This window comes from Rhamphochromis sp. 'chilingali' (genome assembly GCF_963969265.1).
Source record: "Rhamphochromis sp. 'chilingali' genome assembly, chromosome: 8".
Lineage (NCBI taxonomy): Eukaryota > Metazoa > Chordata > Actinopteri > Cichliformes > Cichlidae > Rhamphochromis > Rhamphochromis sp. 'chilingali'.
The window spans coordinates 17407720-17433344 of record NC_137935.1 but is presented as its reverse complement, the minus strand read 5'-3'; the positions used below and the strand labels follow the sequence as shown (position 1 = coordinate 17433344).

The 25625-nt window shown below is 39.4% G+C and overlaps 1 protein-coding gene and 1 long non-coding RNA gene across 2 annotated transcripts; both read left to right on the top strand.

The window, feature by feature from the left end:
* Positions 1–1861: 1861 nt before the first annotated feature.
* Positions 1862–3577, top strand: LOC308401563 (protein FAM200C-like; the record flags this gene model as incomplete). Its single annotated transcript, XM_080889837.1, has 1 exon — positions 1862–3577. The coding sequence occupies one exon, from the start codon at positions 1862–1864 to the stop codon at positions 3575–3577; it is 1716 nt and encodes a 571-aa protein (XP_080745963.1).
* Positions 3578–15981: 12404 nt separating this feature from the next.
* Positions 15982–21892, top strand: LOC308401238. The gene is made up of 3 exons (XR_013972497.1): positions 15982–16087; positions 16743–16949; positions 20970–21892. It is a non-coding gene; the product is annotated as an uncharacterized lncRNA (long non-coding RNA).
* The last annotated feature ends 3733 nt before the right edge of the window (positions 21893–25625 follow it).

The following is a 25625-nucleotide window of genomic DNA, read 5'->3' as shown; positions in this document are numbered from 1 at the left end:
CTATGTTAAAAACAAACATCGCTCACGCCTCTCAGATGACGGCTTACAGTCCTGCGGAAAGATGAAAGTGACTTCGTACAGCCCTGATTTGCAGATGCTGTGTGCAGAGGTTCAGGAGCAGACGTAACATTAACCAGGTAGAATATATATTTATGCCGATATTCTGCAAATATTTATTCTTCATTGTTTAGTGGCATAGTGCCTTTTTCCAGTTCATTTTTAAAATTCAGGTCATTGCTCCCCTACATACTGCAAAAGCCCAAAGGCGATATAAGGATGATGGCTCACAACAGCTTTTGTTTGCTACATGAATCATTTAAGTATAGCTTTTTAATTGTTTTTCTTTTTTGTTATTATTTATTAAAAGTACAAAATGTTCAAAATGTGTTTATTTCATAAATAAAATTCAATTTTCTCTGTAGCACTTCATGGATTTCATAAGCAACACGCTATAGTTGTTTATACAAAGTGTAAAGGTAAAAAAACAAAACAATATATAGTGTTACCTTCATTTTAGATGTCAAAAAGTGTTTGCTACTCCCAGTGGGGTTTTTTGGGCTTTTTTCGTGGAAACCGGGTCCAAATGGCTCTTTGGGTGTTAAAGGTTGGCGACCCCTGTTTTAGGAGATAGTAACAATCATGTTGGCCCAGGCATCTGCACTCAGGATGGGCACTGCAAACAAATACAGTTGAAATATAAGGACCCTGACAACACTGAAAAACTGAGCTACACTGTAATGATTCCAATTACTTTTATATTATTGCTTTTTAACAATTGTGGTAATGAAACATTCTCAACTGAAAACAAAACTGAAACCTTAAAATATGCATAAAGAACTGCCAAGCAAAGAACGAATTTTGGAGTGCCAGTTTGTTAAGCTCTTCCAGTTTGGATAATGGTAAATGGCCTGTATGGTAAATGGCCTGTATTTATATAGCGCTTTACTAGTCCCTAAGGACCCCAAAGCGCTTTACATATCCAGTCATCCACCCATTCACGCACACATTCACACATAATAATTATTTTACCATTGCACTTGACAAACAGAAGTCTTTCACATCTGTTTTGTGCTACACCTTTTCAGAATGTCTCAGCCTGCACTGGCATTCTTCATACGATGGATTCATTGTAGCAGGGTGTGATCTAAACAGCAGGTTCAAAATCGGCAGAGGAGGTAATAGTGAAGGGAGCCAACACCCACCGGATAGCCAAGCACTGTTTTACAGGTACTGCTGACGTTCCTGGGCCTGGAGCAAATTCTCCCATCATAACCTCCCCAATATTTGTAGCTTTGCTCTCAAGTCTTTTGAATTTCATTTTTACTTATGGGCTTGGACCTTCCTCCTAGTTTTTTTTTTAATTTTTTTATTAAGTCTAACACCCCCTGCGGCTTCCTGCCAAACAACAACTCAAAGGGGGGAAAAATCCAGTGGAGGCCTGGGGCACCTCCCACACTGCAAACAACAGATGGTCTAGAGCAGTGGTTCTTAACCTGGGTTCGATCGAACCCTAGGGGTTCGGTGAGTCGGTCTCAGGGGTTCGGCAGAGCCTCCACTGCGGAGGTCGCAGAGGTCCAGCCACGCCCGAATTATCGTGTAAATTTGTGATGACACGCCCCCTTCTGGCCATCACTGGCTGCAGACGATCATGCTACACTGCTTGGCCAATCAGGGCTGCGGGGAATGTAGCGCGCGCAGTAGTCAACATGTGAATGTCGTGGTAGTACTTCGCGTGATTTTTTTTTTAACATTTTAATCCATACTAACTATGTCGGGCAAAAAAAGAAAGTGGTTGGACGAATATGTACAATATGGATTTACATGTATCACGGAACGTGATGGGAGTGAGCGTCCTATCTGCATGATTTGCAACGCCAAGTTGAGCAACTCTAGTCTCGCACCGGCAAAACTAAAGGAACACTTCTTGAAGCTGCATGGAGACGGGGAATACAAGAACACAACACTTGCTGAATTCAAGGTGAAGAGAGCCAGATTCGATGAAAGGCCCACTCTGCCTGCTCTTGGATTTGTACCCGTTAACAAACCGATCCTCACAGCATCGTACGAAGTTGCTTACCTGATCGCAAAGCAGGGCAAGCCACACACCATTGGTGAAACACTCGTGAAACCAGCCGCGTTAAAGATGGCAAATCTGATACTCGGAACAGAGGCCGAAGGTAAATTATCACAAATTCCTCTTTCAAATGACACCGTCAGCGACAGAATAGAAGACATGAGTAAAGACATCTTGGCTCAAGTAGTCGCCGATCTGATTTCAAGCCCGGCAAAATTCAGCCTTCAGCTCGATGAGAGCACAGACGTTGCTAATCTAAGCCAGCTTACTGTTTTTGTGCGCTATGTGAAAGATGACATGATAAAAGAAGATTTTTTATTTTGTAAGCCTCTTACAACAACAACTAAGGCAGCCGATGTGAAGAAGCTTGTGGATGACTTCTTCGGAGACAACAATCTTTCATGGGACATGGTTTCTGCAGTTTGTACAGACGGAGCTCCCGTCATGCTGGGAAGAAACTCTGGTTTTGGTGCGCTAGTAAAAGCCGATGCACCACACATCATTGTGACTCATTGTATTTTGCACAGGCATGCATTGGCAACAAAAACCTTGCCCCCAAAAATGGCAGAAGTATTAAAAACAGTGGTGGAATGTGTGAACTATGTGCGAAATAGTGCTCTGAGGCACCGCATCTTCAGTGAGCTGTGTAAAGAAATGGGCTCTGAATTCGAGGTACTTCTGTACCATTCTAATGTTCGGTGGTTATCCCGGGGACAGGTGCTGAATCGTGTTTTTGCCATGCGTGTGGAATTAGCCCTGTTTTTGCAAGAGCACCAACACTGTCATGCAGATTGCTTCAAAAATCCTGAGTTCATTCTCATTTTAGCGTACATGGCTGATATATTCGCAGCTCTCAATCATCTCAATCAGCAGATGCAGGGTGGTGGAGTCAATATCATAGAAGCGGAAGAACACCTGAAGGCTTTTCAAAAAAAGCTAACGTTATGGAAACGACGAACAGAGAACAACAACTTTGCAAACTTCCCCCTTCTGGACAACTGTGTAAGTAAGGTCGAAGATGTGTCTGGAATCGGAGATGTTTCTGTATCCACGGAACTGAAGCAAACAATTGCAACGCACTTAGATGAGCTTGCAAAGTCTCTCGACAGATATTTCCCTACAAGAGAGTCATATCCAGCATGGGTGAGACAGCCGTTCACGTTTGCTGTTGAGACAGCAGATGTCAATGATGAATACCTTGACGAAATCATTGAAATTCAGCAGAGCCAGGTTCAACAGCAACTCTTCAGACCAACAACACTCTCAACGTTTTGGTGTCGACAAATGGACAAGTATCCAATTATTGCTAAGAAAGCCCTGGATTTTTTTATACCATTTGTTACAACATATCTTTGCGAGCAATCCTTTTCGACGATGCTGGACATAAAAACGAAGAAAAGGAACAGACTTTTCTGTGAAAATGACATGAGACTGGCACTTGCCAAGGTGAAGCCACGCATATCTGAACTGGTCTCTCAAAGGCAACAGCAGAAGTCACACTGATTTGCAGGTATGTAATTTGTTGTAAGTTTATGCATTGTGTTGGTTTTGTTCTTTGAACAAGGTGATGTTCTTGTACGGCTCATTTTGTGCACCAGTAAAAAAACATATCTATGTCTTGAATTTGAAAAAAAAAAAAAATTTCACTAAAGAGGGGTTCGGTGAATGCGCATATGAAACTGGTGGGGTTCGGTACCTCCAACAAGGTTAAGAACCACTGGTCTAGAGGATGAATTGTGTTCATCCTCACGAATTAACTTAGAAATCATGGGCTTTGATTAAAGTCTTATTCAGCCCACTCTATTAGGGAGTAATTCTCTGGTAGCCCAAGCAGAGGACCACCAGAAACAGCCAGATCCTTCCCTAGAGGTGTCCTTGAGCATTCACCCATTCACACCCATTCGCACAATCACGTTTTCCTAGGTGCTTTCTAACTGACATTCATAATAATAATGGATTGGATTTATATAGCGCTTTTCAAGGCACCCAAAGCGCTTTACAATGCCACTATTCATTCACTCTCACATTCACACACTGGTGGAGGCAAGCTACGGTTGTAGCCACAGCTGCCCTGGGGCAGACTGACAGAAGCGAGGCTGCCATATCGCGCCATCGGCCCCTCTGGCCAACACCAGTAGGCAAGTAGGGTAAAGTGTCTTGCCCAAGGACACAACGACCAGGACAGAGAGCCCCGGGATCGAACCGGCGACCTTCCGGTTACAGATACGCTTCCCAACCCCCTGAGCCATGGTCGCCCACGGTCACACACATTCATACTCCGATGGATGCATCGGAGAGCAATTTGGGGTTACTTTATGTGTAAGTTCAATAAGGAAGACTGTGAACAATCATGAAGTAGCTTAACTATAAGACCAAACAAGTACAGTTTAACACACAAAAAAATTCAGAATGCCACTCATTATCTTCAGCTTGTGTTTTTTCATGCTTTTACATCAACCAGAAAATCTAATAACCCTTTATTTCGCATGACAGCATCATAAGCAAAACAACTACAGACATTGTTTTAGCCATTGCATTAAAAAAAGGACCTCAGTCTCTACTCATATATGTTTGTATGAATAAAAGCCTTAAGTATATGAAAGAACTAAGCTTTTGTAGCACAGAATGTAATAGTATTGGCATGCTAATGAAGTTTAATTTTCCTGTAACAGGTTAGTCAAGTATCATAAACCACAACTGCCATTTGCTTTGACATATTGTCACGGCCGGGATGGCCAGTGTGTTTGCGGAGCAAAATCAAAAGCAGACACGGTAGAGAGAAAACTAGGGCATAACAAAAAGCGAGACGTTTATTTGGCTGATAAGGAAAAAGAAAAACAAAAAACAAAGGCAAGGCGAACTGGGGCAAAACTAAACTAGAAATTAAACTGGGAATATCTAAGACTAACTGTGAAAAATATGACATGAAAACGAGAATATATATATATATGTGTGTGTGTGTGTGTATATATATATATATATATATATATATATAATATTCTGTAACTCTGTAACTTCTGTCGGTGCTGTGCTTTTTTGGAAATCGAATTTCCCAGAGGAACCCACCCGAGGGATTAATAAAGTTCTATCTAATCTAAGAACATGAATCTGAGCAGAACCATGAAAAAAAACAAGACTTGAGTAAAAAAAAAACATGAACACGAACCTGACGTGACATGAAGCAATACAAACAGATGACCCAACACTGAACAGAGGGAGACGTAGGACTTAAATACACAGGAGGATAATGAGGGAAGTGGTGGTGGTGTGTGTGTGTGTGTGGGGGGGGGGGGTACAGCTGACACAAATGAACATGATGCCACAGGGGAAGCAAAAGTGAACACACTGAACAGGGAAACAAGACTTTCAAAATAAAACAGGACACATGAAGCAACATGAACTGGGACAAGCAAGCTTGACACAAGAGACAGAGAGAGGGAGCGAGAGAGGAAAAGGAACAGAAAGGGGAGAGACACAAGGGGAACCTACATAGACAAGGTGATAAAACATGACGCACAGAAAAAGACTCATAAACAAGGAGACATAGACGATAACGTAAACTAGACTAAACTTCAACTAAGACAAACTAATAATAACCCCAGACCTTAACATTATCTCATAAGTAATCAAAAAATACAAAATAATTCAAAATGCTGGGTCACAGACCCGGCCCCCTGACACACTTACTGATCCATAACGATTCTTGTGCATGCGCTGCATATCCCCGATGTTCACATAGCTGATAAAAAAGAGCACACTAGGTAATTCATAAAAGAATACAAAGATAAACCAAAAAACAATCTCAAACACATCGCAAAGAGTGTCCTACTGTTATTGTGCACTGTGAGCATTTGTATTTGATTTTCTTTTTGCCTCTTGCAGACAGACGACTGCGAGGATGTTAAGAGGACTACATAGAATCCTATACAAATCTAAACACACACTCATTTTTCCACGGTTTCCCTGTCTGGAGCATTCAGGTAGATGTGTCTTTCCAGAAGACCCTACAAAACTCAGAGAAATTGAAAGAAAAAGGCTGAACATGTATGGCTTGTTTGGAAGGGTTATCAGGATAAAGCCTCTTCTCAGTATGACTTTTGTAATGACTTCCAAAACAGCTAGACAAAACTAAAATGGAGATGTTTGGGTAAGATGCACAGCGTTATATTTAGCAAAAACAAAACACAGCATATCAGCACAAACACCTCATACCAGCTGTCAAGCATGGTGGTAGAAGGGTGATGTTTGGGCACGTTTTGCACAGGACCAGGGCACCTTGCAGTCATTTCATCAACCATGAACTCCTTTGTATATCAAAGTAATCTGGATTAAAATGTAACGTCATCTGTAGCTTGCATCAGCTCTAAATTTAGCAGAGCATAAAAGCATACAATGAGAAAATTATATTTTATTTGTGCAATATTGCTAGACCCCTTTACTGGCCCTATAAATCTCACAGGTTCCATTTTTAACAAGTTTTTGTTTAAAAACATCTGTTAAAACCCCCTTAAACCTAAAAATCAAATATTTGTAAAGCATGCCAAATGTCATGTCAAAGGTCTGTGATCTAGTGCTTGTGTTTTTCTGGTTTAATTTATACTTTAATATTATTTATGGTTCAGTTTCCTTGTTTTTTCTAGTTTAGACAGTTGTATTTCTAGTTCTGAGTTTCTTGTTTCATTTAGTCTGTTTCCCTTTGTGTGCCTCAACAAGACAAGACAGGCTACACGTGAAGTTCTCCCTGGTTATTCATTTGTCTGCCAGTCATTTCTCTTGCTCCATCTGCTCCCCTTGTTCGGTTAGTCCATGTCTTCATGTGTGTCTTATGTTTCCTGTTTTACTTTGACAGTTTCACATCCTTCCTCCCTTGTCATAATGTTTGATCTCTCCCAGCTGTGTTCTGTGTTTCTGCATTCCTCATTAACCCTCTGTGTATTTAAGCTCTTTGTCTTCCTGTGCTCGTTGTCATGTCGTCCTATGTTGCTGTGTGTTTCCTCCATGCTACTTGTTTCCTAGTTGGCTTCTAGTTCCTGTTTCCTTGTCTCCCAGTTCTGAGTTCCTTGTTTTTAGTTTTCAGTTTGGGGCTTTGTTTACCCTTCAGTAATTTTTGTCACAGAAAATAAAAGCTGACAGAATAAGAGAATTTGATTAAAAAACAAAACAAAAACATATTCACTTTACAATTATTATTTTCACTACTTGTTGTTTTAGTATAGCAAATGCACACATAGCAAGTTTAGCAAAGGGAGCACATTAGAAGTCTGTGGCGAAGTCTGTGCGAAGTCTGTGGTCCCCACATGCTTCAAAAGATCCACCATCATCCCTGTGCCCAAGAACAGCAAACCCTCATCCCTGAACGATTACCGGCCAGTTGCACTGACCTCGGTAGTAATGAAGGTGTTTGAGAGGCTGCTGAAGAACATCATCTCCTCCTCCATCCCAGACACCACAGATCCGCTGCAGTTCGCCTACAGATCCAACAGATCCACAGAGGATGCCATCGCCCACGTCCTACACACCACTCTCAGCCATGTGGACAAGAAACAGGGTAACTATGTGCGAATGCTGTTTGTTGATTACAGTTCAGCGTTTAACACAATAGTGCCCTGCAGACTGTTCACAAAGCTGAGGGATCTGGGACTTAACAGCCGTCTGTGTGCATGGGTGTTGGACTTCCTCACTGGCAGAACTCAGGTGGTGAGGGTGGGCAGGTGCTTCTCCAACAGCATCACCATCAACACAGGAGCACCTCAGGGATGTGTCCTCTCGCCACTGCTCTACTCCCTCTACACTTCAGACTGTGTGGCCACCCATGGCTCCAACACCATTGTGAAGTTTGCTGACGACACAGTGGTGTTGGGTGCCATCTCCAACAACGATGAGGCGGCCTACATGGATGAAGTGAAGAATCTGGCATCGTGGTGCCAGGACAACCACCTCCAGCTGAACGTCAGCAAGACCAAGGAGCTGGTGGTGGACTTCAGAAGGGGTCAGCACAGAGACTACAAGCCCATTATCATCAATGGAGCTCCAGTGGAGAGGGTGCAGTCCTTCAAATATCTTGGTGTCCACATCTCCTCAGACCTGACATGGGCTGCCCACATTCAGGTCCAGACCAAAAAGGCTAGGCAGCGCCTGTATCACCTACGACAACTGAGGAAGTTCAGGGTCTCTCCAAAGATCCTCAGGATTTTCTATACAGGCGCTGTGGAGAGCATCCTCACACAGAACATGACATCGTGGTTTGGGAACAGCTGTGTGAAGGACCAAAAAGCTCTCCAGAGAGTGATCCGTACAGCAGAACGCTGCTGCAGGATTGCTCTCCCCCCGCTTCAGCACACCTACACCAGGAGATGCCGGACTAGAGCAGCGCAGATACTGAAGGACCCGTCCCATCCTGGCAACAAACTGTTCCAACTTCTGCAATCTGGTAGAAGGTTCCGCATCTTCCGGGCAAGGACAGAGAGACTCAAGAGGAGCTTCTATCCCCAAGCCATCCATGCTCTAAACACACACACCCGCCCTCTCACATCATCTATAATTGACTGAGTCAGGACTCTTCCAGACACTAAACCAAGGCACAATGTACATTTCAATTCCTTTAATTTTAAATATGTTTATATTGTCTATCCTGTAAAATAGTCAGATGTCTATTCATATTAATGTACAGAATTCACCTGCTTGCTGCTACTACTGCACATTCACCCAATGTATATACTATATATATATATATATATATATATATATATATATATATATATATATATATATATATATATATATATATATAATGTTTTTCCTCTACATCCCCCCCAATTTTTTTGCAATTGTCGAGGAGCGTGTCAGGCTACATTTCACTGTGTGTTATACTTGTATAACTATGCATGTGACAAATAAAGAACCTTGAAACCTTGAAACCTTGAAGAATTAGGAAGCTTCTACCTTATTCACAAGGAGTAACCACAGCAGACAGCACCACATATATGATTTATCAGAATTTTCTTTTTAACACCAAATGCCTTTCCTGACAAACCACTAAAGGGATTTGTATCTTCTGCTGCCAGGAACTCTTCAAACCTTTTTAAGTTAACATGCTAGCACTACAGTTAGAGTCCATAGACTCCTTGGGTGGCAGCAACTTGGTGTGGTCTATTTCTTAAGTTTCTCTTTTCACATACCAGGCCAGATCAAGGGAATGTCCTTTTAGACTTACTGGCTGTAAACAGTAAGGACCCAGGACACAGACAGCTGTAGTGAGAATTGTTTTGTTTTTCCTTAGTGTTTGGCTGAGTTTGCAGGTGGTGACTTTCCAACTGTCACCACCCACACTCTCTCCAGATCCCAGTGTCAATGAAATGGACGATTCAAGCCGCAGACTGTACCACCACAGGGTTTTTTTCCCAGAACCAGAGGGGGGAAAAAATACTAAGTACCACAATAAGTACAACTGGGACTAAAAACTCTGGCTGGGCATTTCTTTATTTTTATTTTTACTTGCAAATAATTACAAAAGCAGAACCAGATTGATGCTAAAGCAACGGGAAAGTGGATTTTGTTAGTGATGCTGTGGATGATGTTGCAGTAGAGTCTATAAGAAGAGAGATTGTAATCATTTTTACACATTAATTTCATCTTTATTGTGTGCTAGTTTGTGAAAACTATAGTTGGCAAAACTAAACTCATCAAAGTGGATGCATCAAATACAAAAAACAATCAGAGATCACTGCTATGCTATGCTATGTTATTACACCTCAGGGGTAATCAGAGATTAACATGATCGAAGCAGCAGCATTTATTGGACATTAGAATTGTTGGAGGTTATTAAATCTCAGGACCAGAGGTCACCACCATGCTTAGACACTAATCCTCACCAATAGTTATCAAAAACCAGCAGTATCAAGTTCAATTCACCTTAGCAGCAGGAGGTCACCACTGTGATGGACATTGAGCCTCTTGTGCAGTTGGTGTTGTCTAATCCAAGGAAAGACAGGAACAGGAAATGCGAAACTGGGGAAAGAAATACATTTTCAGTGCGCAAAGAAGAGAGAAGCTGAGTCAGTGGAAAATGGTAATGTATGCAGGGGAAGTGGTGAGGTTTCATTTCCTACCGATGGTGGAGGATGTGGTCTACCAAGACAGATTCTTTTTTCTTTTTTGTTATCTCTTCCAACCTCTGTTTTGTATTGTTAATTGCATTAATCAGGTTGGTTCTCCCAAGTTCATGAGAACATTGGATGGTGATTATTGGTCATACCGTCTAAGAGGGCACACAAAATTAATTATTAACTAATACTATTAACACAGCATTGGGGTAAAGACATTCTTCGTCTTTGGTTTTTATGCCCATCAGTTTGAAAAAGTATGCTTGGCTCCAAGTGACATAAGGTTTGCATCAGATGGTCAGCAGAGCTAATCTACAGGGTGGGCCATTTATATGGATACACCGTTATAACATGGGAATGGTTGGTGATATTAAAGTCCTGTTTGTGTCACATTAGTATATGTGAGGGGGCAAACGCCTCAAGATGGGTGGTGACCATGGTGGCCATTTAGAAGTCGGCCATCTTGGATACAACTTTTGTTTTTTCAATAGTAAGAGGGCCATGTGACACATCAAACTTATTGGTAATGTCACAAGAAAAACAATGGTGTGCTTGGTTTCAACGTAACTTTATTCATTCATGAGTTATTTACAAGTTTCTGACCACTTATAAAATGTGTTCAATGTGCTGCCCATTGTGTTGGATTGTCAATGCAACCCTCTTCTCCCACTCTTCACACACTGATAGCAACACTGCAGGAGAAATGCCAGCACAGGCATCCGGTATCCGTAGTTTCAGGTGCTGCACATCTCGTATCTTCACACCATAGACAATTGCCTTCAGATGACCCCAAAGATAAAAGTCCAAGGGGGTCAGATTGGGAGACCTTGGGGGCCATTCAACTGGCCCACGACCACCAATCCACTTTCCAGGAAACTGTTCATCTAGGAATGCTTGGACCTGGCACCCATAATGTGGTGGTTCACCATCTTGCTGGAAAAACTCAGGGAACGTGCCAGCTTCAGTGCACAAAGAGGGAAACACATCATCATGTAGCAATTTCAAATATCCAGTGGCCTTGAGGTTTATATACCACATCAAACTATCACTTTTGTTGTTTCAACAGTCTTGGAGGGATCCATCCAATGTGGGTTAGTGTCAGACCAACAGCGGTGGTTTTGTTTATTAACTTCACCATTCCCATAAAAGTTTGCCTCATCACTGAACAAAATCATATGCGTGAACTGAGGGTCCTGTTCCAATTTTTGCTTTGCCCATTCTGCAAATTCTGTGCACCGATCTGGGTCATTCTCGTTGAGATGCTGCAGTAGCTGGAGTTTGAAAGGGTGCCATTTGTGAGTAGCTAATATCCGCCGAAGGGATGTTCGACTAATGCCACTCTCCAGTGACATGCGGCGAGTGCTACGCTGTGGGCTCTTGCTGAATGAAGCTAGGACAGCCACTGATGTTTCTTCATTAGTGACAGTTTTCTTGCGTCCACATTTTGGCAAATCCAACACTGAACCAGTTTCACGAAACTTAGCAAGCAGTTTGCTAACTGTAGCATGGGAGATGGGTGGTCTCGTAGGGTGTCTTGCATTGAAATCTACTGCAATGACCCAGTTACTGCGTTCGTCAGATATCAACACAATTTCGATTTTAACCTCTTCGACATGTCAATGGAAACTTGTAAATAACTCATGAAAGAATAAAGTTACGTTGAAACCAAGCACACCATTGTTTTTCTTGTGACATTACCAATAAGTTTGATGTCACATGGCCCTCTTACTATTGAAAAAACAAAAGTTGTATCCAAGATGGCCGACTTCTAAATGGCCACCATGGTCACCACCCATCTTGAGGAGTTTGCCCCCTCACATTTACTAATGTGCCACAAACAGGACTTTAATATCACCAACCATTCCCATGTTATAACGGTGTATCCATATAAATGGCCCGCCCTGTATAATCCACCAGGTTTCCTGTCTGATTATTTTAGTTCCCTTTCATCTCCAGTCTGCCCTAGTTTCATCTCTGGTTCTTGCCCCCACCATCTCCTGTGGAAATCAGTCTTGTCTCCATATTTGTTTACCTTCTGTCTCACCAGTCATGTTCTCTTGTCGGTCTGTTTGTGTGTCTCAATCTCTGTCTCAGTGTTAGTTTCCTGTTTTATTGTGATACCCCTTGTCTCAGGTGCATTATGTTTAGTTTTGCTTCCTGTGTCTTGTCAGTTAGATTCTGTTTAGCTGTGTTCTCTAGGTGTGTCCTTGCTTTCCTGATTCCCTGCTGTGTACATATTGTCTGGGTATCCCTCCGTTCTTTGTCACATCAACATAATTCATTCCCCGAGGTTATGTGCTCTGTGTTCATGGTGCCTCGACTTGTTTTTAGTCATAGGTCCTGATCCTGGCCATGCTCCTTCATAGTTTTGTATTTTGTTCTTAAGTTGATGAATTTCAGCAATAAAGCTGTGTTGGAGGTCATGTCAGCCTGCACGTGGGACGATCTTTCTGCTTCCACACAACCACCCCGGGACAATTTTATTCTTTGGAGCCTCGCAGGAATAATGCATGAGAAACAGTAAATCAGAGGGTGAACATGAAAACTTCACACAGATAGGCCCCAGCCTATCTAAGCCCAGGACCTTCTTGCCACAAACCAATAAACACACACAAACAGTAAAAAGCAGAAAGTTAAGACATTGCCATCTTAAATGAAAGAACCTGTGAATACTGTCACGGTTCTGGGTCCGTTGGACCCAGTATTTTGAGTTTATTATGTTTTGGTTTAATTTTGCATCATGGATTATTTTCTTGTTCTCTTGTTGTGGTTGTGATGATTATTATTTGAGTTTCATGTTTCTGTTATCCATGTTTTAGGAATTGTGGTTTCATGTATAGTTCAGTTCCAGGTGTCATTTTCTGTCTCTCTGTGTTGAGTCCGTGTCTCTGAGTTGTGATTCATGTTTCCTGTTTTATTGTGAAAGTCTTTGTCTTATGTTAGTGTGTGCAGCTTTGTTCCCCATGTCTCGTTAGCCCTGATCTCTCCCAGCTGTGTCTCCCTCCTGTTGCCGAGTCCCCCGTTACTACCCTGTGTATATAAGCCCTGTGTTTTCCCATGCTCGGTGTTGTGTCGTACCCTCAGATTATGCCTGTGTGTTCCTATTCTCCGGATTCAGTGGTCACTTCATGTTTTGTTTTCGTACCAGCAATAAAGCTGAGGTTTTTGAGTTTCACGTTAGTGTCTGAGTCCTGCGTTTGGATCCTCCTCTCCGCCTGCCCGCACACAGAGCCCTGACAGATACTAAGGAATAGATTTTTGAAGAGTCATCCCATCATGGTTTGTATATCCAATGCGGGCGCAGAGGTACAAATTAGAGAACGGAGAAAAGCCCTTGGTTTTCTAAGGGGTCACTTCTGCTGGCCACAATTTTAATTTTTTGCCTGACCTTTGATTTTCTTTGAAATTTTAGTGTGAGGTTACTTTTACATTTGTTACATTTATGGCATTTGTTAAATAAAGCTTTTAACTTTGTTATTCTCCTGAGCATTTTCTTTTCCTGTTCTTTGAATTTTTTTGTTGTTGCTGTTAAAATAGCCATTTATTTTCTTAACTGTTTATTCAGTTAAAATGGTGCAGGATACTAGGTTCAGGTCATCAGTATATCACAGCGACAAGACACAGAGACAGGCAACCTTTTACACTTGCAACCATGCTGTTATATCTGTTGTGTAGTTCATGAGCACATACTGAGAAGGTTGACTGTACATTTAAAGCACCTGTAACACCTGTTAAGATGTAAAGCTGTAACACCATCCCATCAAATTTGACCAATGTAAAAGTTTTATGTCTGAAAAATGTTGCGCATTTGACTAGACTGACCCAAGATTCCATGATTTTATCTACAAAGAGGATTTCAACACACAAAATAAATTGTATTAATTTTAACACAATTGCGTGTGTGTTTTATTCAACATTCGTACACCCTTGATGTTACTGTTGGCGAGGAGGAGAGAAACCAACTTAAAAAAGTAAAACATTCCTAAAAGTAAAAGTAAAATATTCCTCGTCAAAAGTGACACAAGAGGTGTTACTTCATTTCACTGTATAAACATTTTAAGTGGTTTCAAAACAAACGTTCTTAGTAACTTTCACCCAAAGTAGTATCTGATAAACAGTATACTATGGATCACCTCATTATTTCTTATTGTCAAATTAATCCAGAAATTAATTTGAATTAGAACTTGACTTCTAGGTGTATAAGCTCTGATCAATGAGACATACAGGTCATAAATAACAAACAGAAGTTCAAAAACAGCCAGTTTCACTGATCTGTAGTGCTTTATTGCCTAAATATAGAACAGTGTATCAATTATTTAATGGTAAATGGCCTGCATTTGTATAGCGCTTTAATTAGTCCCTAAGGACCCCAACGCGCTTTACACTACATTCAGTCATTCACCCATTCATGAGTGGCTGACCTGCTCTGCCACCTGAGCTACAGCCACCATATTTTATCACCAATGTGGCTATTGTTGTTTGATTGATTGATTGATACTACTTTATTTATCCTGAGGGAAATTGTTTTAAAGGCTGCCAGACGATCTGGCACCATCATAAGCACCCCTTCCGACCATACATAGAGTACACAAACATAACATTGGGAAGACAGGTCAGAGAGATACGAAAAAACAATGGAAATACACAATACTTGAGGAAAGAGGAGGAGAAAAAAAGAAGTCCTCCCAGACTGAGCTCCTAGGGGAGAGCAGTTTGAGAACAGAAAAAAAACACCTCAGCACAGAAAGCACATAAATCTTCAAATTCAAATTCAAATTTTATTTGTCACATACACAGTCATACACAGTACAATATGCAGTGAAATGCTTACACAACTGCTCGTGACCTAAAGAAAAAAGAAAAGGCTATGAATAAGATAGGAAATGAATATGAAAATTAAAAAGGGTAAATTTAACTAGGAAGGAATAAAATAAAATAAAATATAAAAATTAAAGTTAAAAATGAAATAACTGTACAACACAAATTAGAATGAAGGGTAAATTTATCTGGAAAAGAATAAGATAAAATATATAAATTAAAGTTGAAAATAAAATAACTGTATAGAAATATATAAGAATGTAAGAAGAAATAAATATATATATAAATATATTTCTTATAAATATATATATACACAATAACAGCAGCTGTACAAGTATTAAATGGAAATGAAGAAATATAATGTCCAGTGTTGTGCAATCCACATTTGTAAGTGTCTTGTGCAGTGCAAATATGCTTAAAGTGATTTAAGTGATGAAGTGAAAACAATGTCCAGAATGTTCAGTGTGTGTGTAAGAACCATATGTGTGGGTCAGTACTGTGTGGTGGTGTGATTGAGAGACCGTATCGCCTGCGGGAAGAAGCTCCTCCTCAGTCTCTCTGTGTTGGTCTTCAGGGAGCGGAATCGCTTTCCTGACCTCAACAGAGAGAACAGTCTGTTGTTGGGATGGCTGAGGTCCTTCACGATCTTTTTGTTTGTTTGTTGGTCTGTTTGTTACCCATCTAGTGTCCACAGTTTTCAAGATCTCATTTTCAAATTTTGTGTGGTGATTGTCAAGGGCGGAAATTTGGCATGGACGGAAGGGACATGTCCCCACCAATATCCAGCGATTATTGAATTGTCCCCACCAATAATTTGATCTCTTCGAGTAAAGAAAGACAAACCCGATAGAAAGAAAAAAGAAAAACGATCTGTCTCATTCACCCAGCGGTGCAGAAAGAGTTAAATTACGTCCTCTAGTGGAGTTCTACCTCATGTGACAAATATGGCCAATGTGATTGGCTGTGCCTTTCAGGGAGCTCTGTTTAGTTTTAGCAGCGGCAAACCTGCGCTGCGAGGACCTGCAAGGAGGAGAGGACGATGGCAGCAAAAAGGAAGAACCTGGATATAAGAAAGTCGTTTTCAAAGAAACCTGTAAGTCACTTAAAGTCAAGTTCATTCATAAAATGTGTCCGTCATGTTACAGGCCATGCTAGGCCATACATGCCAACACTCCTGATTTTTCCGGGAGAATCCCCAATTTCAGTGCCCCTCCCGAAAATCTCCCAGAGCCACCATTCGCCCCAATTTCCCCCGATTTCCCACCTGGTCAACAAAATTGAAAAACCATATCCCAGACTGGCCCAGCCATTTCCAGTTTCCAACAATGGCTACTATTACTACAGCTACTTAGTTTTAATATTACTCTTATTACTCTTTCTGGGTCGCAAAATAAACTTTTAACGTATTTTCAAGCGAGAATGTAGCTGTGTAAACTTCAAATATCTGAGCCGACGAGAACAGCAAACTCCTGGCACATCGTTTTCAAACCCCCGCGGTCTTTCGCTAAAGTTACTTAAATAGCTTAAACATGTTATTGTTTGGCCTTTTTCAGCGTTTTATTTGTTCGTGAGTAAATGGGTTTGGCTGAGATTAAAGTTATTAGATTAGATTAAATAAAACTTTATTAATCCCTCGGGAGGGTTTGTCCAGCGGTTTTCACACAGCTGAATAAACGTCAAACAGAAAACTGATTAAACAGAAGTGTGAGATGGTCGAGAATTTACGCCAGTGTCCTGTTATATTTTAGATAGCAAGGAGCAGACGGCAGAGGGTCACTCCACTGAGAGAGCTCGTGACGTAATTCTGAAGGCTGGATCATCGCAGTCGCTCACTTCCGGCCCACCCGGCTTTCGGAGGACCCGGCCCACTTAGACCGCGAAGGCTGGGTCCTCAGGTGGACGCAGCTTCTGAATTTGGACACCCCAGGCCTGTTTCCGGCCGGACAATAATAACGGTGACATTTTACTTATTTTATCCGATAAATAAACATTGTAAGATTAAAATTTTTGTACATATATATATATATATATACATATGTATATGTATACGACTCCCACCCCCCAACCCCCAACAGCCCTTTTGAATTTTGAGGTCTCAATGTTGGCAAGTATGTGCTAGGCTTGGCCCACATCAGTCTAAAATTGTATGTAACCATGTAACGTGACGCCATATCCACCAGGAGAGACTGGACAGTATAGATGTAAAACAAATATGCCAGCAGTTCATCTCAGCTAACGAGAGGAGAAGGCATGTGTTTGGATCCTTCACATAGTGGACATTGAGTTGTTGTGTGGGGCACCAGTAGTCCATGTCTTTTGCTGTAACAGTAGTTCATGTTTAGAATAAAAAGTCCCAGCTCACTGACTTGATAGGGGCAATAGTGTGCCTAAAATGTTGCATAATTTTGCTAATCTTTTACTTTGTGGTGATCTTAGATGAGTAGTTTTGTATAAGTAACTGAACTAATGTTGTTAAGTCCTTAAAGTCATATTCTTTTATTGTCATGACTGTATTTGAAGCTAGTTTTATTTTTGTATGATACCTATGGAATATGGCTGAAGTAAACTAAAGTCTAAAATACTTAGTCATTTGTTTAAAAGTAATTTAACATTATGTAATTCACATATAAAATTATGAATTGTAATTTTAAATGGTTTAAAAGCATGCTGAATAGGAGATGTAGGCAAGTGTATTTCTCCTCATTTTATTAAGAAGCAAAGACAAAAAGAAAAAAAAAAGAAACAGGGCAGGGTTCAGTGGTTGAATCATCCGTCCCCACCAATGCCAAAACCAAATCTACGCCCTTGGTGATTGTTATCAGTATATAGCAACTCAAGCTGATTTAATTTAGGTAAAAAAATTGGATGAGGGTCAAGGTAACACCAAATCTTAAAATCGTTAACATTTTATATAACCCACGATGATCTGTAAAAACACAACAATTTTTATGTATCGTCCTTAAAATACAAAATAATATTACAGGCTTTTCGTGGACATGAGTAAGTATGTTGCCTAAACATATGACATTGACCTTCATTGACCCAAGGTCAAAGTTGACCTCGAAAAAAAATGTCAAGAAACCATATGAAGTATTATATAAAACACTTTTCATTTTTTCATTTTGACACCCTACAACGTCAAAGCGGTGCCATAAATTGTTGCAAAGTCACAAACTGCAAGAATATATCTTAAAATCTCAAGTTTTTTATAGTCTTTAGATGCCTATGTTGTCAACTAATTCTGCTCCAATCATATACACTCCTAGAAATTCCTGTAAATTGATGGCAGAATTCTAGCAGTAGCATGCTGTTTTTCCAAATTACGGTAGAATAATGTTAAGTCTAATGTTATTCTGTTGAATGATGACTGTTAAAAAACAAACAAACAAAATACAATTTCTTTTAGGGTACACTTTGTTTTGGCAATTGCAATTTTAGCAATCAGTGTTCATCCTCTGAATTTAAAGCATGTAAAGGGTAAAAAGATTCACACTTGAAAATGTAAATTGTGGTTTTGCATAGTATAAAGTCAATTTAGACCCGACTGTTATATATCATTTGTCATACAGTTTACTTATGACACATGACTTAGTAAATGAAATATGTCTTGGGCCATAGTCAGGTTAGGATTTTATGGTGGAAAGTTAAATATTGATTTTTACTGATTGGACACTTAAGCATTGTCTAATGCAAATGCCATGTAGGACCACATTTTTGTCTTTCATCTGTGAATAGTTGTAAACTCATGCTAGGGTTAGCATCTGAACTAGACCCCTGAGCCCACAATTCGCTTTATGGGGGTACTATATACACCCAATGCATGAAGTTATGTGTTACTTATGAGCCACTTGACCTTGCTCAAGTCACTTCAAAATAGTATTAGCTATGGGCCTCTGTGCCTTGCCAATGTGACAATGAGCTCCCTTAAATAAAGTAAAGATTAACAACATTTACAGAGTGGGACATATTACCCACTCTTAAAATGTTGAATCACATTTGCATCAGATCATTTAGCTGCCTTGATCAGTTAAGAGCCTGTCAGTTTCTTCTCATTACTATGTGTAAGTAATATGAGTTGATATTAAAATATGTAATATGCAATAGTGAAACAGTGGTATTGTTCATTTTTCTCTGAGTAGTTATACCTGTGATTTTAGAATATTTTTCCAAACATTTCTGCTTGCACGTAGATAAAAATCTTCAACACTATTAACCAGTGATGGGAATAATGGTGTTACAAGTAACGGTGTTGTTAACGGCGTTACTTTTTTCAGTAACGAGTAATCTAACTAATTACTATTTCTATTGTTTCAACGCCGTTACCGTTACTAACAAGAAAATGCAATGCGGTCATTTATATAAGTTTATAAATATGTAAACTTATATAACTTTTTCTACCCTAGAGGGCTAAACATTTTTTTCAAGGTAACTCAATAGTTACTTTTCAAATAATTAGTTACTTTTAGAATCTTGTAACTCAGTTACTTTTTTTGAAGAAGTAACTAGTAACTTTAATTAATTACTTTTTCAAAGTAACTTGCCTGCTAGTAACACTGCTATTAACAAAGAGTGTACTTTCTGTTTTTTCACATAATCATCTTACAGATAACAACATAGTAACATTATCTACAGCTACTTTCAGTATCATTGATATTTATTTTGAGTCTTTTTCTCCAGCTGACTTCAGTAATTATTTATTATATAATTGTATATAATATATAATTATAAGTAATTATATATTATTTTAGACCCCATTCCCACAAGACTCCTCGAGGAAGTCCTACCATTAATTACTGCTTCAGTCTTAAATATGATCAACCTGTCTCTAATAATTGGCTATGTACCACAGACCTTCAAGCTGGCAGTAGGTAAACTCTTGACCTAGCGGTCTTAGCTAATTATAGGCCAACCTTCCTTTCATCTCAAAAGTTTTTGAAAGAGTAGTTGTAAAACAGCTAACAGATCATCTACAGAGGAATGGCTTATATAATGTCACGGTTCTGGGTCAGTTTCCACCCAGTATTTTGAGTTTATTATGTTTTGGTTTAATTTTGCATCAGGGATTGTTTTCTTGTTCTCTTGTTGTGTTAATGATGATGATTATGATGGTTATTATTAGAGTTTCATGTTTCTGTTTGTGTTTAGGATTTGTTCTTCGGTTGTGTCTGCTTAGTATATGTCTAGTCCCATGTGTCATTTTCTGTCTGTCAATGTAGAGTCTGCGTCTTAGTGTGATGGCTTCTTGTTCCTGTTTTATTGTGAAGGTCTGCGTCTCATGTGAGTGTGTTCAGTTTTACCTCTCGTCTCGTTAATGACTCCAAGCTGTGTCTCCCACCTGTGTGTAATCTCCCTGTGATTCTCTGAGTGTATTTAAGTCGTGTCTTCTGTGTTTGTAGTTGCTGGTCCGTCTGTGTATCCACCATGTCTCACCCGTGTGGTCTCCCTACTGTCCATCTCCTCTGCTCGTTCTCATTCTTGTCCAGGTTTGTGCTCTGTAGTTTAGTTGTTTCCAGTCTAGTTTAGTTCGTGTTCCATTTGCTGTTTGTCCATATTTATTTCGTGTTCAATAAACCACCTTCACTTCTCCACTACTGCCTGCGATTGGATCATATAAGGAGTTTCTCTCAGGTTTTAGAGCTCATCACAGCACAGAAACAGCTTTAGTGAAGGTTGCACATTATCTTCTTATGGCCTCTGACAGTGGACTCATCTCTGTGCTTGTCCTGCCAGATCTCAGTACAGCATTCAATAGCCTACTGTTGACCGTAATATTAGCGCGATGAGCACATGCTGTAGGTATTACAGGTACTGGAGTCATTTTTTCTTACCAGGATATGTTCTTCTAGGCTGGACTACTGTAATTCATTATTATCAGGGTGTCTTTCTTTTTCATTCACATTTCTCACTCACTATGTGTTAATAGACCTCTATGCATTGATTCTTACTTGTTATTAATCTCTGTCTCTCTTCCACAGCATGTGGTCATGGCAGATGACTGCCCCTCCCTGAGCCTGTTTCTGCTGGAGGTTTCTTCCTGTTAAAATGGAGTTTTAAGGGTCTATCTTATGATATAAGGTTTGAACAAGTAATAAAAGGCTTTTATGTAAGTGGGTTAGCGCCATTAAAAATACATCAATGCATCTATGACTCCTGAATAGTCAATGCAACACTTTAAAAATCAAGGCTACAAGTCCACAATTTAATCATACCTTGATAGCTCAATTTAAAATACATTATGGTAGTGGAAGACTGTTTGATTTACTTTTCTGTGGTTTTAAAATCTCCAGTTATTTTTTAGTTATTATTTATCAGGAGTTTAACTTCATAAGACCAAGACCTCGTCCGCTATACATTAATTGGTGGTGTGCTAGCCAAACATTACTCGTTTCCCCAACAAATTATATATAGATTTGTACAAAATCTGTGCATTTGTGGTAAATATTATTAGGCACCCAGTCAATGTTTTAGTTGCGTATTATCACTCATTGTACTCATGCTTCCTTGAATTATAACTCGACCTTGATTAAGAAATGCCACAGCATAGGCAGGCCTTCCTCTGTCCTTCCTTTTGTTTGCCTTTAATGACTTAATGATGAGACTGCATTGGAATTTCTGTACTCCCATAGGGAAAGAACACATGTTGATGTTGGAGTCCTTTTAACCTTTTGTCCCACTGACTAACAGCTCTACAGCATCAATCAATTATACAGTTGGTACAATTTTTTTTTTTAATGTAAGATGTGAAATGGATTTTGAACATATTGGTGTTGGTTTAACTCACTGGGCCTAAGGCTAATGTGTCCCTAAAAGCTGCCAATTTTTTCTGTAATATGTTTGGTATTTTCCCTCTTGTATAAAATCCATCTCATGTAAATACTGTAACATTTTCCATTGGAAAATCTGGGACTAACTGGAATGTAACAAAATGAGCATGAGTGCCAAAATTAAACATAAAAGGCGCCAGGGTAGAGTCATACCATTGGCTTGGAGCCTTCCTGAATTCTCTTCTACACAGTCACTTACTTGCACCAATAACAATAACCAGAAAAACACCCCCAAACAAACAGAATACAACAAGAGAGAGCAATTTTCATCTTATTCTTTTTAAAAAAAATTTATTTTAGTAATTACTTCATGTCTGTTTGTTCTTGCAAGGCATGCTTTTTTTAAACCCAGCAACAACTATCTTTATATTTTGAATTCTAATTTAAAAACCTTTCCATAAGTGACCCTGAATGCACAAAAATGAAAATATTTAAACCGTTATGCTGTTGTAGCTACTGCACATTTTGTACATCTACTGAGGACTGTTGGCTTCCTCCGACAGTTAAAACATGTGCATGTTAGGTAATTGGTGATGCACATTTTGTACCTCGAGTCTTAATTATTATTGATAATTAATACTGATAACAGTAAAGTTTAGTGATGAGGATTTTTTTTATGATATATTAGTGAATAATTATTGAATAAGCGGAAGAACATGAGTGGATGGCTGTTTGTTTTTGTCAAGGTCCTGGGTCGGTGACCCATTGTTTAATATTTTGAATTATTATATCTTTGAGTTCATTTATTATTTCTAGTCTCTCAGTTTGTTCCTGTGTTATGTGTTCCTGTTTATCCTGTTATCCTGTTTATCTTTGCCAACCTGTGTCCTACGTTAATCCATTTTGTTTTGCTTCCTCCCTGTCTCGTCAAGTCTATTATGTTCATCTGTGTCTCCCTCCTGTTGTGCATTTCCTTACCTTGTGTGTGTGTGTATATATAGTGTGTGCTTTCCTCTGTGCCTTGTCAGATTGTCCATTTGTCATCCCCGATGCTTCATCTGCGTACCTCTGCTCTTCATCACGTGCGTATCCTCTCTTGTTCATCATCCACTGCTGTACTTCTTGTGTTTCTCTGGGTTTCAGGTTTCTATAATGTGCTTTCTGTTTATCTCATATGCTTATGTTTAGCTGTCCCCAATTTAAGTTTTTGTTAGTTTTTTTTCTCAATTCCCTTCAACTACACATTCCAAACATTGCCTGTGACAGTTTTCATGTCTTAGGTGAAATGGGAGATGGTCTTATTTGATAATAGATGTATTTGTTCACAAACAAGTATTGTAAAACCTAAAAAAATCCCCTTCTTTGCTCTCTGAAACACTAATGAAGGATTAATCCTCCATTAATGTCATTTGTTGTTAAGAAGTCAACGTAAACAACATGGACAACATGCAACACCTTAAATGAGAGATTTAGGAACAAAGTTTTGATGAAACACGTCCTCCCCATGAACTAAAAAATACAATAAACTTTGACTTGTCAGTATTATAATGACTCTAACTTAAACAATCCACTGAGTCCACTCAAGTACCTGAAACAAGGGGAATACAGCATGTTCTGTCAGACAGCTGTTACCTGGGGACAAGAGGCCAAAGATTTACAAGAGCATTAATACAGTTATAGCGGGTGAGCACATCTCTGTCATTCAGAGAGGCGACAAATCCAGTGTTAGATTTTTAAGCTCACATACTTTGAAATCTATATTTCAGGGGATTTTTGGCACAAGAGTCACAACTTTGAAAAAGTAGCATATTTCTGTATTCATTTCATCTCCAGCTGGAACTATCTTTTGAGCCATGAATAATCTCAAGACCAACCTTAAGACCATCAATTCAATAAGATAAAACACAACATGCTGTTATATTTATTTATTCAAAGCTTTATCCTTAAAAGAACAGTACCTCCTACAATTTCACTCAAACATGCAAAATGTAAAATTGTGTGCCTTCAACGTTTCCAGGGTTTCTCTGGGTTAAAGGTGTGTCTTATATATTGTGAAGAAACATACAGTGAAATACATGCCAAACATATTCCAAATAAAAGAAATGTAGCTTAAACCAAGGAGAACAAAAATTTGTAGTTACAAGTAAACAAACACAAGACATTTAAATGTGACCTCTGGGTGGTCTTTTGGGTCCTTAAAGCATATTTCATGATAAATGGCAAGTTGAGTACATCTAGTAGCTTAATCAATAAAAATAAAACAATGCCATTAATAGAACATGTATACATTCAGTTATATGGGTTAATGATGTGCAAACAGTCACCATTTATAATTTAGTTTAGTGCAAGAATCAGAAAATAAAAGCAATTTTTAAAAAGATAAACTATATTAGCTAATAGCTGCTTTGAGCACAGAGCTGCATGCTATTCTTGTGTGCTACCTGCTATAATGACTGCTAAGGTGTCAGCTACTGCTGATCACAGACTCGCACAAGCTTTGATATACTGTTTGCTTCTTTAGCTTCATGGGGTGGCTGTAGCTCAGGTGGCAGAGCAGGTCAGCCACTAATCAGAAGGTCGGTGGTTCGATCCCAGACTGCCTCCTGGCTGCATGCCAAATATCCTTGGGCAAGATACTAACCCCATGTTTGCCTACTGGTGGTGGTCAGAGGGACTAGAAAAGCGCTATACAAATACAGGCCATTTACCATTTACAGGCCATTTAGCTTTTTCTTTTTGTTTCAGACTTTGGCAGTTGGTGATCATATTTCATTATTGCATATATTACAGATTTAGATTTCAACAACACTGTGTACCAATTGGCTGTGTTACACTCAGTAATTACTTTAAGTTGTGTGACTGACTACAATATGAAGTTCAGTAAATATTACACTTTGAAGTACATTGTTCTTACTTAATGTACTCTAATACTGTAATGTTTTCGGAGATGCCTGTTACCAATTGGCTAATCCACCACCTTTTATTGTTTATACCGTTTTAAAAAAACAAACAAACATAAAAATGAAAAATCGCCATCGGCCCACCAGGCAAATGCCCGGTATGCCCAATGGCCAGTCCAGCTATGCGGTCAGCTGGTGGCTATCAGGAATCTCCAAAAACATTAGAGCACTTTTGTAAATATGTGATGTCTTGATGAATCGAGCAGATATTTGAAGTTTACACAGCACCATTCTCGCATGAAAATATCTTAAAAGTTTATTTTGTGACCCAGAAAGAGTAATATTTCAAACTCCGCCACTCTGTGTTCCTCCGCCACAGCCTCGTTTGAGTTTTGGACGAAATGGATTCTGGGATATTGCATTTCGACATTTCAAGCTGATTGGAGACCAAAACAGCCAATCAGATTTCGTTGCATCCAAGTCTGTGATTGGCTGGTTTTGTGGCACAAATATAACGGTGTACAGAAAGAGTTGAATGTGCACGGGCAGAAATGTTGAGAGCACAAGCAACACATTGAGAGCAAGCGCAAATGCAAAAACTGAGCGAGAGGGGCTGCTATAATAGCAAACACTGAAATGCATTTTTTGCATGCAGCAATTAAATTTTTTCACTCAAGTTTAGCTTTTCTCCACTCAAAATAAATTTCTCCTCAAAATGCAACACTTGCACCTGCATTTTTTTTAACGTGCGCTCAGAATAGTGGCACAAAAATAACCCCATATTTTTGGGTCATCTTACACCAAAGAGGAACATGGTTTGGCTGAATACAGGCAGAGTAAAGTAAAAAGTGAAGCAATATTTGAAAAACAATGTATAATATATTGATAACAATGTATAACTAATATCACTAATAACTGATACTGCTGTTTTGGAAACACAATGTGATTTTCTTAATGAAATAAGTAT